Genomic DNA, 15,730 nt, shown 5'->3' with positions numbered 1-15,730 from the left:
GCTTGCATGTGAAATCAATGACACTGTTCTGTAGTTTCCACACTCAGTTGGGTCACCTTTCTTTGGAATGGGAACAAATATAGATCTCTTCCAGTCAGGTGGCCAATATAGGTGAATGTAAAAGTGATTTCAGCATAACTGAAACATCTCTAATGTAATATGAAAATATTGGTGGCAAGGTCACAGATTCTTGTAATAATATGTGGTGTGAAGTCTGTGTCTGTAATTGAAGGAGTCACAAGATTTGACTTAGTATTTAATGACAACAAAGATGTTACTTATTTTTCAGCCCACGTTATTGGACCCCAGGTTAAGGAATCTATGTCGGTGCCAGTACTTAGAAATTAATTATAATATAAGGCTTAGCTTCCCTGTGGGTCAACCCTAGAAATTTATGTTTTTAGTCCAGCTTTTAAAATTCATGTGTGGAAATCAGCTTCAATTTAGCATAGCACAGCTTATATTGGCCTCTTAAAATAGCAAGCTAGGACAGGAGATTTAGATAAGCAGAAAAACAACTCTAAAGAAGTTAGCCAGAGGTGAAGATTTAGCTACTTCTCAGAGGTAGTCCCTCTCCTTCATTCAATAGATTGGCTTGTCTACCCTCTAGGGAATTGGAAACTGTCAAGTAAAATAAGGGATTCGCAGTCAAAAAAAAGTTGACAGCAAATGGGCTGCACTGCCAACCTAGAATACATAGTTCAAAACCACTAGCTTCTCTCGCAAGAAAAATGGGCAATCACCTCTGTGCAATTTAGTGCCTCTGAAAAACCAATGGAGAGTCAGCTATAATCCAGTTCTGACTTGGGGGACACATACCAACAACAGTATTATTTCTTCTTATGACCAATAAGTACACGGATCAGGCCTGGGGGGTGGTGAAACCTGTCTGGCTTCTACTTCTCAGTAGAGTGCTCTAGGGACTACAGAAGTTGCTAGAATTTCTAGGAATGAGAAAAGGAGATGGCAACCAACAGCCAAGGAACACTTCAACAATGGAAAAATACGCTTATGGCTGTAGAAATCTCAGTGGTAAAAACGGGCTTGAGACAATCTCCTGACTATGCATATTTTTTTTTAATTTTTGAGTTCTGGAGCAACGTCAAATTTCATTAAATTTTACAGCCAGACTTAATATAGACAGAAATCTCCTTAATGTTGGCTTCCATCAAAAGTGAGCTAAACATTATCATTAAACCAGGGCAAGTGGGAGACTTATTTATGGAAAATCAAAATAGGCACATTTGAGAACACTCAGCTATGACCATATTAGATGCAAGTAGGCGCAAGAGCAAAATTCTTTAGGCTCCAGTGGGCTGGGCTATTTTGCTGCTCAGTTTCCATGCAGATGAGCTTTGTTCTGGGGCAATATGGTCTCAGTTGCAGAGTCCATCTGGGGAAGCTCATTTCTCTTTCATTAGTCTATGAGCACAGTGCAATTTCAGCTAATACTGTTACACAGCTGCTAGCTCAGTTATTTGGTTAAATGCCTTCAGGGAATGCAGCAAGCCAGAATAGTGGGACTGGTGTGATGCAATTTCTCACTCTGAATCCCGGAAGCTGGGAGATTCCCCTAGCAATTAATATCTGACGTATTATGCTTCTAAGCAGAAATGCCTATTGTCCTGGGATAATGTTTAAGTCTCATGCTGTTTGACATCTTGCCTGCTAGTGCAATTTCTTCAGGATTTGTATTCATAAGTATAGTTATGTGATTACAGACCATATACAGAGACCTTTTTCTCCTTGGGACTCCTGAACATGATAGCACATACAGTGCATTTGTGTGATGAGCTCTGGTGGCCTAGTGGCAAGAAGCTGGGCTGCAATCCCAAGGGCAAACTGTTCAAGGCTACTAGCTGATCTACAGAAGAAGGATGAGCAATCTCCTCTCATGCAATTAACTGCCTACGAAAACCCACTCAGCTATGGGTTCATTACAACTCAATGGTACACCACCACAACAACAAAAACCAATGGATCAACTGCACAGAAGCCTCTCCATCTCTCCTCCTTCCTTCTTTCTGACAAATTATGAAGACGCCTCTTTCTGGGGAAAAAATGAGAAAGAGATGTCACCTCTAGGTTACCAATTATTTTTTTAAAGTTCCATCCCAGATTGCACAGCTTCGTAAGTTGAGTAGTTCAGGGCAAACAAGATTCCCTTTGCACACACATTTCCACATCCTGTGTAAGACACAGTCTGCACACCCATGCATGGTAATCCTGATTAATTACAGAAACACATTCGCAAATTTGTAGTTAGACCATAGTAAGCCCCTCAGTCCTCTGAAAACATTTATTCAGCCTCATCAGTGAAACTCCTACATCTAGCATATTGATCTGCTACTACAGTTCAGGGACTTTGTAGGAGAACGATGGGCAATCTTCTCCCATGTGATTTGCTGCCTCTGAAAACATGCCGGAGGATCTGCATAATGGAGCAATGAATTTCAAGTTCTTTATGACTGAATCACTCTGATCCTGAATATACAAAGATCAAGCAATGTTTACACTACAACTGGACTTTTACAAAGCAAGAAAACTTAATAATGGGTTTTAGGAAGAAGTTTGAAAAGAGTTCAAGCAAGAACAGCCTCTGACATCACTGGGATGGCCAGAGTATTAAATTAATGTACAAAGACACCACGTCCTCCCAAATATTCATGATAACTATTTTAGAAAATTCCAGGGGAATTAAAAAACACAAAAATAATTTTCTCAAAGATAACAATTTTGTTAAATAAAATGTTAATTGTGATTTTAATGAACTGTTGCACATTTTACCCCCTCTCTTTCTTCTCTTCTTTCCCCAGTTCATATTTTTTTAAAAGTATTCATTAATTGTTGCATAATTACCTACCTTCCCTAATCATATATTTCTTTAAGGCAGTTTTTTCTTTCATCTATTACAATGCAATGGTTATTATCTAGCCACCCTTACTCTATTCTCCTCCCATCCCCCCATGTCAGACCTAGGTTGTAACAGTGGTGTGATGTAGTATTTGTCCTTTTATGACTGAAATATTTCACTCAGTATGATATACTCCAGCATCTCCCATGTAGTGTAATGTTTTACCAGTTCGTTAATTTTCAGCACTGTGTAGTATGCCATTGTACAAATGTACTATAGTTTTTCTATCCATTTATTTGATGGTGGGAAATTGGGTTGCTTCTATCTCTTTGCTATTGTAAATAACACAGCAATAAACATTGCTTTGTGCATCCATCTATTTAGATGGTGGTTCTGGTGACTTTAGGCTATATTACCAGTAGTAGCATTGCTGGGTCAAATTATATTTCTATTTACAAATTTTTGAGAAAAGAAAAACTGACTTCCATAGTGGTTGCACAATTTTACACTACCACCAGCAGTGAATAGGGTTCCAATCTCTCCACACCTCACCAGCATTTATTGTTTGCTGCTCTGTTGAACTTTGCTATTGTTATTGGGGTGAGATTATATTTCATAGTTGTTTTGATATGCATCTCTCTGATAGCTAGGGATTTTGAATATTTCTTCATGGTTTTTTTTGCCATCTGAATATCTTCGTTGGTGAAATATCTATTCATATCCTGTGCCCATTTTGCTATTGAGTTGTTTACCTTTTTCTTGTTGAGGTTCTGAAGTATTCCTTAAATTTTAGATATGAGTCCCTTTATCAGATATGTCATTACAAAATGTTTTTTCCAGTCTGTGGCTTTCCTTTTGACCTTGTTGGAGAAGTTCTTTTGATGTGCATAGGGATTTGTTTCTTAGAAGGTCTCATTTATCTATTTTGTCCTCTCCAGGTTGTAGGTTTTTCATTATGTTTTAAAGACAGTTCATAGTATGAATTAGGACTTCTAGAGTTCTTCCAAGCTTTTCTCTAACAAAGTTTATAGTCTTTGGCTTCACTCCTAGTTCCTTGATCTGCCTTGAGTTTGTTTTTGTGTATGGTGTGAGATGTGAGTCTTGCTTGAGTTTTTTAAAAGACAGTTTTCCATTTTTCCAATGTTGGTGGTGGTGATGGTAAGTGCCATTGATTTTGCCAATACCATTTGTTAAAAAGGATATCATTTCTCTGCTTAACTAATTTCATCTCCTTGTCAGACAAAAATCATTTGAGCATAGGTAGATGAGCTGATTTCTAGGTTCTCAATTATATTCCATTTATCTATGTGTCTGTCACTGTATCAGTACCATGTTGTCTTAACCACCACAGCTGTGTAGTATGATTTGAGATCTGGGAGTATGATGTCTTCTACTTTGTTTCTCGTTTTCAGGAGTGCTTTGCTTATTCAGGCAATGACAACAATTTAATTCTAATCTATAAATGATAAAGTTTGGCATTAAAGTACTAATGAAAACTTCTTAAAAAATTATTCACTATTTTCTTGCTTTAAAATAGTTTTATTTTTAGCCAGAAAAACATAACAGGCAAACACATTTGACCCAGACAAATGTATGGTCTTTCTTCTTGTAAAATTAAATGCAGTTTGTCTCTTATCAACTTTAATGTTTGGGGCTTTACTCACAGGTTTCTGATCCACCTTGAGTTCATTTTTGTGTATGGTGTGACTTGTGGATCCTGTTTCCACTTTCTGCAGGTAACAGGCCAGTTTTAGCAGCACCATTTGTTGAAGAGCCTGGCATTTCCCTATTTGATAGGTTTTATTTCCTTGTCAAATATCAGTTGACCATAGATAGCTGGGTCTATTTCTAGGTTCTCAATTCTCTTCGATTGGTCTATGTGCCTGTCAATGTATCAGTGCTATTTTGGTTATCACCACTGTGTAGTAGGTTTTGAAGTCAGGGAGTGCTATCCCTCCCACTTCCTTTTTGTTTCTCGGAAGTGATTTGTTTATTCGGGATATTTAGTCTCTCCATTTAAATTGATAATTTCCCTTTCGTTCTCCATAACCTTAAGGTATATAAGAGATAAACTAATATTAAGTTTAGAAGCCTTAGTCTACAGTAGAAGAGACTGCCAAATATAGCCTGAAATTCACAATCTGAAGAGGATAAAACTGATGAATGGGACCTTCTAAAGATTAAATCCCTGTGTGCATCAAAAACTTTTTCCAACAGAGTGAAAAGGAAACTTACCAACTGGGAACAAACATTTGGCAAATACCATCTCAGACAAGAGTTTCATAATGAAAGTTTATAGAATACTCCTGGACCTCCACAGAAGAAGACTGATAACCCAATTACAAAATGGGCAAAAGTCATAGAAAGGACTTTGACAGAGGAAGATATATGAATGGCCAACAGACACATGAAGATATGGTCCGAATAACTGGCACTGAGATGCAAATCAAAACCACAATGAGATACCATCTCACCCCAGTAGCAGTGGCAACGTTCAACAGGATAGTAAGTAATAAATATTGGAGAGGATGTGGCAAGATAGGAACTCTTATACACTACTGGGGTGGAATTGTAAAATGGTACAACCACTCTGGAAGGCAGTTTGACACTTCCTCAAAAAGCTCAACATGGAAATTCCATATGACTCACCTATTCCACTGTTTGGAATATACCTCGAGAAAATTAGAACTGAGGCATGGATAGAGGCTTGTACACCACTGTTCATAGCAAAGTTATTCACCATCACAAGAATATGGAAACAGCCCAGATGTCCAACTAAACTTGAATGGTTTGAGAAGTTATGGTATATTCATACAATGGAATATTACACAGCACACAGGGACAATGATTTCGTAAATTATGACCTAACTTGATAGGAACTGGAGAGCATTATGTTTAGTGAACTAACTCAGTCCCACAAGGACAAATGCTGTATAAAACTATTACTGTAGAATGTATAAGAGGATCCAAGGGGAGGAGGAGTGAAGAGGGGTGAGGATTGGTGGAAGGTGGGGGCTAATCATAGGCTCGCACAATTTGATGGAGGGAGGAGATGTGTGTGCTCCTCGGCTTCCATCATGTGTCCCTCTCACCACTACCATCTATAGCTGTATCCCATTGATTTTAGATCTCAATTCATTTAGGTCTTGTCTGAATCTTGAGTTCTCATTGTTCTGATCCCTAGACATTTCCAGACCAACTCCAGGCCCTGTCCTCACCAGTTTCTGAATCCCACAAAATATTCTTCTGCTTTCTACCAGAAGAGCTCAAAATGGGGTCACCCCAAAATCCTCAGCACCAAACTCTTTGCCATGCCTCTGTTCTAGAGAAAGTCTCAAGCCTATATCTGAACTCATCATATGTCACATTCCTAGAACATAGCTCAGAAGAATGAAGAAGGGCTTGATTCCTTCCACGGCCCTTGGCTACACATACCTAATTTCCTGTCCAACTTGCTTAATCAAGAAATTAATTTTAAAAGAAATTTCTATGCAGCATGCAAGAGCAATGATTTTGTAAATTGCTACCCAACATTAGAGGTTCTGGAGAGCATTACTCTACATGAACTAACTAGGTCTCATAAAGACAAATACTGTATAGAACAATTATTGTAGAGCATGTACAAGGATTTGGGGTGGGCTGAGGGCTAGAGGGAGGGATTGGTAAAGAAAAAGGAAAAAGGTCCAGTGTGTAAAATAATGTATATGAACATTGTATGTAAACCAGTATAATTTTTTTTTTAATTCTTCATTTTGGTGGTGTGATTTGCATGAAACTTTACAAAGCAAATGTTAACATCTATTCATCCATTCATACACATCTTGTTTTAAGACATTAATTACAAAAACCACAGTTTAAGCACTCTTTTCATCCATTCTTCCTCTGATTCCCATCTTCCTCAACCTTCTACCCTACTCCTTCCTGCCTTCTGAGCTTTATCTCTGGTTAAAAACTGTCCTTTTGGTTTTATGTCATTGCTTATTCTAAGGAGTGATATACTATTTACCATTGAGTCGGACCTGACTTATAGCCGACCCTCGATTGGGTTTTCAAGGGCAGTAAATCACTCGGGAAGAAAGTGCCTTCCTTCCTCTAGCAGAGCAGCTGATGGATTCAGAAAGCTTGCCTTCAGGTTGGCAGAGTCATTCTTCACCACAAGGCTACCAGAGCTCCTTTCCCCAATGCTAAGTGTTCCTTTCCTCAATCTATTGTTTTGTTGCATATTGAGACATAGGGGAGTTTCCTTCCAATTTACAAGAGTGGATAATGGCTATAATTTTGAAGGTTCCACCAGGCTTGGCTACTTTTATGTTTTGGGGTTGTTCCACATTTTTTGTTCACTTTAGTCAAGACATTCTATAGTGATCCCTTTTAAAGTAGGCAAGGAGATTGTAATCTTCCAGTGGAGAAACAAACTAGGCTCAGCATATAATCTTCCAGTCTATGTCTTCATAACAGCCTCAGCTTTGAAACTTAAGTGAAAAAAATCCTTGTTCATGTTTTTCTTGATGTTCCCACATAACCAATTTTTAGTTAAGAAAACACCTGTCTCTGAAAACTTGGTAGGAAGGTTAGGGGTGACAGGCAGGGATTGTATACCAAATACAGAATTGAACTTTCAAAAGTAAATGACATTCATCTAATGGTACTGGAGAAACTAGATTTCTAAGTGCAGTAGGAAAAAATTTGTAGTTATGTATACATGTGTATGTATCTGTATTTCTGTGTGTGTGTGTGTGTGTGTGTATACTAGCATATTTATTCGTGCATGTAATAAAACACATCAAAGGCACAGTTATGGCTACCTGTTAGATTTCCTGCTTTTCTGAATTTGAAACCTTAAAGCCAAGACCTTCTGGGGCAACTCAATAAATTGGTGTAGCGCAATTCATTTTTTTTCATGTTTTTTTTGGTATGCACATAATTATTCATATAAATTGTGCTTTATTCATGTCTACAGTAGGGAATTTTTTGTTTATTTTTATGTTTCACACTTTCCTTCATTGACATTATGTTTAATACAATCATTTTCATCATTGTGTTTTATAGAATTAATCACCTTTGGACTATGCCTATCATTACCCTGTCTTTTCAGGTCCTGGCTGGATCTTTCACATTTCCTTTACCCCCTCCTTCCACCCACCAAATTGTGCAGCCCTCTGATTTCCCCCCACCCACCCATCCTCATCCCTCTGCTCCCATCCCTTCCATCCTTGTACTCCCATGTTGTTGTTGTTGTTGTTAAGTGCCATCAAGTCGCAGGTGACTCATAGCGACCCTATGAAGGAGAGTCCGCAACGCTTGGGTGTCTCTCATCCTCTCCAGGTTCATAGGATTTCCGGAGGCAAACTATCATGGAAGTGGATGCCACTCCTCCTTCAAAGCTTGTTTTAATCAGGGAGCTCCACCTCACTCTCTGTCCACATTCGATGACCAACCATTAACGTATTTGACACATTAATGTCACAGTGTTCAGCCTCACAGCAACCACAAGTTATCACTATACAGCAACTTGTACACCAGGGCTATACGACCTAGAGGAATGTCTGAACAAAAACAATGAAAGACAGGCCCAAAGGCTGCAGATTAAAAGTCACCCACCTTTGGCTTGGTAGCATCGTTTTCTGTCCACTGGGCCAGCTGATCTCTCTCCCTCTCTATGTTGATATTATTGTTGTTAAGTGCCATCGAGTCGCAGGTGATTCATAGTGACTCTATGAAGGAGAGTCTCAACGCTTGGGTGTCTCTCATTATTCTCCTATTTTTACAATAATGGTCTTATGCAGTATTTGTCCTTATAAGACTAAGTTCATTCATCCTAGTGCTCTCCAGTCTCTCCCAAGTTATGTAGTTGTTGTTTTTTTTTAAAATCATTGCTCCTGAGTACTGCATAGTCTTGTATCATGTAAATGTACCATAATTTCTCAATCTATTTGGTTATGGTTGGACATTTAGGTTGTTTCCATGTTGTTGTGATGACAAATAACACTGTTATGAATGTTGGTGTACAAGTCTCCATTTGTGTTTCAGTTCTAATTTCACCAGGGTATATTCCAAGGAGTGGAATAGCTGGGTCATATGGAGGTGTAGCACAATTCTTAGAGTTTATATTTTACGTCCTGCTTTAGTGAGTAGTGCCTGAGTCTTTTAAGTGGCCATATAATATTGATATCTTCTAGTCTGGGGAAAAAGATTAAAAAGTAAACGAAAGTCTCTGAGAAAGAAATAGTCTATGGGACAAACATACTCCACAGACCACAGCCTTATCTACCCTGAGACAGGAAGAATTAGCTAGTGCCCAGCTCTCAGTACCAGTCATTCTGATCAGGCCACAATGGATGACTCCTGATTGAAGGGGAGAAAAATATAGAACTAAAATTCTATATCGAAAAGTCTGTATTTAAGAGACTCACTGAAATGAAGACTGCCAGAGAGTGTAATCCTAAGATTCACCATAAATCTTGAGTCAAAACTGATCCCTAAGACCACTTTTGACTTAAATAACAGTTTGACTTATAAACTAAAGATTACCAGGGAGTACTGTGTATCTTTAAAATATCATCTTTGTAAGACTAAGACATATCATAATCAAACTCTCCAAAGCCAAGGACAAAAAGAGAATCTTTAGAGTACCTCAGGGAAAATTAAATATTACCTAAAATGGCCAAACAATGACTAAGCCCAGATTTCTCAGCAGAAACTAAACAGACAAGAAGTGAATGACAGAGAAAAAAAAATTTTTTTAAAGTGAATGAGACACTATGCACATCCAAAAACTTCTCCAACATGGTAAAAAGGGAAGCCACAGACTGGGAAAAAGTTTTTGGAAATGACATGTCGGATAAAGAACTTACTTGAGCACCACAACAAGATAAAGGTAAATAATCCAATAGAAAAATGGGCACAAGATATGAACAGACACTTCACCAAGGAAGACATTCAGATGGCCAACAAGCACATGAAGAAATGTTCAAAATCCCTAGCTCTAAGAGAGATGCAAATCAAGACAACTATGAGATATCATCTCACACCAGTAAGACTAGCAAAATTTAACAGAACAGCAAGCAACAAATGCTGGCGAGGTTGTGAAGAGACTGGAACCCTTATTCACTGTTGGTGGAAGTGTAAAATGGTGCAACCACTGTGGAAAGCTGTGTGGCACTTTCTCAAAAAGTTACAAATAGAGATACCATTTGACCTAGCAACCCCACTACTGGGAATATACCCTAAAGAGACCATAACCAACATCCAAGCAGATATATGCACACCCATGTTTATCGCGGCTTTGTTGACAATAGCAAGGAGTTGGAAACAACCTAAGTGCCCATCAACAAACGAATGGATAGAGAAGCTGTGGTATATTCACACAATGGAATACTATGCTGCATTGAAAAACAAGGAACTCATGCAATATTAGTCAAAATGGGTGACCCTGGATGACATTATGCTGAGTGAAATATCTCAGTCACAAAAGGACAAATACTACATGGTGCCACTGTTGTAGAATGAGGCTGACATCAGGGTGTGGGTAAGACTGAGAAAGACTGGATAAGTAATGTTTACTGCATTGAAGCCAATGAGAGAGAGAATAGTTTAAAAGTAATATATTTTAGGGCATTATGATTATTATAAGAGTCTGGAATAAGGGTTGCAGAGTGGAGTATACTCAGGGTGGAGGTGTGTTGGGGGGTTGTATATCAGTGAAGAAGTTTTTCTTTTGCTTTTCAAGGAGAAGAGCGAACTGAGGGTGGAGGTGAGGTGGGCGGGGAGAAAAGTGCAATAATGAATGAATGGAAATCCATAATCTCTGTAGATGTTCATTGAAATTAAAAAAAAAGTGAATGAGACAGGATATGTAAAACATTTAAAGAGAACAACAGTCAACTAAAAGCTTATACGCCATAAAGCTATCCCTCACATAGAATGGGTATGTTAGGTTATTCCCAGTTTAATTTAAATTAGAATAGAGGTCTCTGATTGCAGAATTTCCCAGTGCAATACGTCTCCTTATTTCCTGACTGCTAGTACCAAGGGCATTGATTGTGATTCCAAATAAGATAAAGTTGTTGACAATTTTTATCTTTTCCCCATCTATGATAATGTTGCCTATTGGTCCAGGGGTTAAAAATCTCTGTTTTCTTGACATTGAGATGCAATCCATATTAAAGGCTATATTCTTTTATCTTCTGCAACAAGTGATTCAAGTCCTCCTCACTCTCAGCAAGCAAGGTCGTGTCATCTGCATAATGCAGATTATTGGTGAGTCTCCCTCCAAACCTAATGTCACATTCCCTTTCATAAGCCCAACTTCTCTAAGAAATTTGCTCAGCATACAGACTGAATAGGTATGGAGAGGGAATACAACCCTGACACACTCCCTTTGTAGTTTTAAACAGACGTTGCTCTGGATATGCTCACTAAGTTGTGCCAAGAAATCTGGAGGACAGACAGCTGAGCAACTGACTGGAAAAGATCAATATTTGTTCTCATTCCAAAGAAAGGTGACCCAACAGAGTATGGAAATTATTGAACAATATCATTAATATCACATGCAAGGAAGATTCTGCTGAAAATTATCCAAAAACATTTGGAACAATATGTCAACAGAGAACTGCCAGATGTGCAGGCTGGATTTAGAAGAGGTCATGGCACTAGGGCTATTATAGCTAATGTTAGATGGATCTTGGCAGAAAGCAGAGAATACCAGAAGAATGTCTATCTGTGCTTCATTGACTATGCAAAGACTTTGACTGTGTGGATCACAACAAGCTATGGCTGACTCTGAGAAGAATGGGAATCCCAGAATATTTGATTGTACTAATGCAAAACCTATACTTGGACCAAGAGGCAGTCATCAGACCAGAGCAAGGAGACACTACATGGTTCAAAATCAAGAAGGGGGTCTGTCAGGGATGTATTTTGTCTCCATACCTTTTCAATCTGTATGCAAAACAGGTCATCCAAGACGCTGGGCTGTATGAGGAGGAATGTGGCATCAGAATTGGTGGAACAATCATCAACAACCTGCATTATGAGGATGACACAACCCTGCTTGCTAAAACTGAGGAATGAGGACCTGAAGCCCTTGCTGCAGAGGGTCAAGGACTGCAGCCTTCAATATGGATTGAAGCTCAACATCAAGAAAACAAAGATTCTCACCACTGGACCAATTGGCAGAATCAGTATGGATGGTGAAGAGATTGAGATAGCTAACAGTTTTAGTTTGCTTGGCTTCAGTCAACACTCTTGTTAACAGCAGCCAAGAAATCAGGAGAGGAATTGCATTGGGAAAGTCAGCTGTGAGGGACCTCTCAAGAGTACTGAAAAGCAACAAAGTCAGGCTGGAGACTAAGGTGAGCCCGATCCAGGCTATAGTCTTCGCAATTAGGAGCTATGTATTGGAGAGTTGAACAGTGACTAGGGATGATAGAAAGATAATTGATGCCTTTGAGCTGTGGTGCTGGAGAGGAGTGTTGAATATACCATGGACTGCTAGAAGAACAAACAAGTTTGTCCTGGAAAGGGTGAAGCTGGAATGTTCCTTGAAGGCAAGGATTCTGAAGCTTCGTCTGACATATTTTGGGAATGTTGCAAGAAGGGACTGGTCCTTGGAGAGGGACATCATGTTTGGAAGAGTGGGAGGATGGCTCAGGAGAAGAAGACCCTCGATGAGATGGATTGATTCTGTGAGTGGAGTGGTGGGAATGAGAGTGTTCGAGACAGCAAGGTTGGCACAGGATAGAATAGCATCTAGGGCTCTTTACATAGGGTCGCTATGAGTCACAGGCAACTCGATTGTACATAACAACAACAACAACAACAACAATGTTCCCTTGCTCTGTTCCCACAACAGTCTCCTCTGATATAGCTATAGATTTCACATGAGCACAATTAAGTGCTCTAGGTTTCACATTCATCTCAATGTTAGCCATAATTTCTTATGATCCACATAGTCAAATGCCTTTACATAGTCAATAAAGCATAAATAGACATCCTTCTGGTATTCTTTACTTTCAACAAGGGTCCATCTGACATCAACAATGACATTCATGGTGCCATGGCCTCTTTTAAATCTTGCTTGAGCTTCTGGAAGTTCCCTGTGTTTGTACTGTTTTAGCCATTTTTTAATGATCTTCAGTAGTATTTTACTTGCATGTGACATTAACAATTTTATTCAATGGTTTCCACATTCTGTTGGATTATCTTTTAGGGGAATGGGAACAAATATGGACCTCTTTCAATCAGTTGGCCACTCAGTTATCCTCCAAATTTCCTATCATAGACTGATAAGCACATCTAAGGCTGCATCTGTTAATTGAAACAAACCAAGTGGTTGAGTTCTCATCGATTTCTGGGCCCTTATTTTTTGCTGATGCCTTCAAAGCTGCTTCCACTTCCTCTTTCCTTATTATTGGTTCCTGCTTAGATAGTACTTCCTGAAATTTTCCAGTGACAGTCTGTTCTTTTTGGTACAGTAAGTCTGAGTCATTTAATATATTGCCCTATAGCATTTTCCAATAACTCAAGACTTGACTTCAAAGTATATCTTTAGGCTTAAATTCAGTGTATTTCATCTTGCTCTCAAAAAGGGACTAACAGATTTAAACTGTCAACCTTTTGGTAAGCATCCCAATGCTTATCCTACAATGCTGCCAAGATTTTAAATATTAGATGGTTAAAATATTGAACCACTTAAATAAAATATAGATTCTTAATTGATTTCTGTGAGTGGAAACTCAATTGGAAAAATAGAGATGTTGGACTCTACAGGATTGTGAACTTCTGTTCATATAATGTAGGATTCAATAGTGTATAGTTAATCCACTTTGCAATTCTATATCAACTTGTTTGATCATGTGAGAGCTGTCTCCCTAACTAGGCTAGAAGTTCACAAGAGCAGAAATGTCACTAAACTTAGCCAAGTCTCTGATATTGACTTTTAATGATATTTGATGAATGAAGAATGAGGTGAATAGGAATGAGCTCCATAACATAATTTTAGGGGCTTGGGCTGGGACTTAATGCTTATAAGGGGTGAAAGGACAAAACTTGCTACCATCTGAAGCAGAGAACTGGAAGAAAACCTTCTGCATAACTCCCAGACCACCTGTGCCAGGAGAAGTAGAACATCTGACCACCGACTGAGGAAGCATCAGGAAAGACCCAGATTTTACATGAAACACATTTTCCTGCAAATCTACCTTTACTTAAAATTCAGACAGACCTGGACAACACAAGGTTTGTACTTAATAACCCTTTGAAAGTTGGAAATAAGAAGGGATTAGAAAGCTTACAAAGTAGGAGAATGAGAAGGTAGACAACCCTAAGTACGCACTTCAGCCCAGTGATGGTTTTCAGGGTGGCTGAGCTCAGCGGGTGAACACAGCACTCCCAGGAGGTCTGGAGACAGAGCTACCATGCAGCGCAGCACTTCCTCATGCCTGTCCCCTTGGCTTTATTGACCTAATGAGACACCTTGTGTTTTACAGAATGCCAAAGCAAGTTACGACTTCAGCAGCAACGATCCGTATCCATACCCTCGGTACACAGATGACTGGTTTAACAGGTAAATTGGGCCCCCAGAGCTATCTTTTCATGTTAGTTGTTAAAGTTTTATTTTTGCTTTGCTTCATGCCTAAGGCTTGGATATCATCAGAAAAATAAACTAATGCTTTATTAAACTATAGATTTACCCTTCCTAGTGAATAGTTTCTGTAGATTCTTGGATATTTTAACATTGCAATGCTATTCTAAAATTACCTTTAAACTATTTTATTCACTGGAAATAGGAAATGTCTGTGAGTTTATACTAGCAGACATAAAGGAAAATAAAAGTAACAAATCCTGTTTCAGCTCACTTAAAACATGATGATTTCACTTGATTTGTTGAAATTGTAGCAGAACACCTTTGTCCTAAGAGTCAGTGTCTATATAATTCTGAAGAAAGTTTCTGCTATAACCTTCAAACAGATCACATAGTCCCTTTTAAAAAAAACAAACAAACCAACAATTTAAAAAAAATAAAACAAACCCATAAGTGCAATTGGAAAAAGTTTTAATTATTCTATGAAACCAAGTTTCCATCACATAAAGCTACCCAAACGGTCCATCCGTTTGGAACCATTGTGAAGTTGTTCTTTAGCCTACTTTGCTGTTAAACATGTAGACAAACCATTAACTAGTTGACTTTTAGGGAGTTCTGGTGGCTTGGTAATAAAGAACTGCACTGCCAATCTAGAGGTACATGGTTGAACCTACCAGTGGCTCAGAAGAAGGAAGACAGGCAATCTTCTCCTATGCAATTTACTGCCTCTGAAAATCTGCAAGGAGGGACAGCTATGAGTTGGTTCCTACTAGCTGGTACACAACACAAGCTTCCATTGAGCCAATTTCACTCCATAATAACTATGTGTGTCAAAGTGGAACTATGCAATTTCCCCCCAATAGCTGATTTTCTGAAGTGTGTGACCAGGTATTTCTTCCTTGGTGTCTTTTGGTAGCTTGTAGCCCCTAGTCTTTCATTTAGCAACTGGCACATTAACTGGATACTGACTCTTTTTTCTTCAAGTCAATAGTTGCTTAATCAGATGCTTTCAAATTATTTCAACAAATAAAGATATGTGGCTTGCTCAAAGACTATCATTTTATGTGATTTTTATTTTATGTTAGTTAGCTTATAAGATTCATATACAGTGTGTCTCATTCATGTAAACTGTGCTTCACATACTCTCATTCACATTGTGTTTCATACAATCATTAAATATGTTGTGGGGTGTTTTTTTTTTTTTTGGTTTTCGGTTTGTTTCCAGTCATTCATTCATTGTTAGACATTTTCCTCCAGGTCTCACCTACACCCCCCGCCCCCCCGCCCCGTTC

At 38.7% G+C, this 15,730-nt stretch overlaps 1 protein-coding gene across 2 annotated transcripts in view; it reads left to right on the top strand.

The window, feature by feature from the left end:
- The window catches only part of PCSK2 (proprotein convertase subtilisin/kexin type 2), a 649,727-nt gene that overhangs the window by 445,689 nt on the left and 188,308 nt on the right, over window positions 1-15,730 (top strand). For both annotated transcript variants that reach the window (XM_006902082.1, XM_006902083.1), the window contains one exon: window positions 14,344-14,420. In XM_006902082.1, coding sequence (XP_006902144.1) covers window positions 14,344-14,420 — 77 coding nt within the window. The remainder of the gene's footprint in view (window positions 1-14,343; window positions 14,421-15,730) is intronic.

This window comes from Elephantulus edwardii, unplaced genomic scaffold, assembly GCF_000299155.1.
Source record: "Elephantulus edwardii isolate Elephantulus edwardi_28Jun2011 unplaced genomic scaffold, EleEdw1.0 scaffold00366, whole genome shotgun sequence".
Lineage (NCBI taxonomy): Eukaryota > Metazoa > Chordata > Mammalia > Macroscelidea > Macroscelididae > Elephantulus > Elephantulus edwardii.
This window is presented reverse-complemented; position numbering and strand designations above follow the sequence as displayed.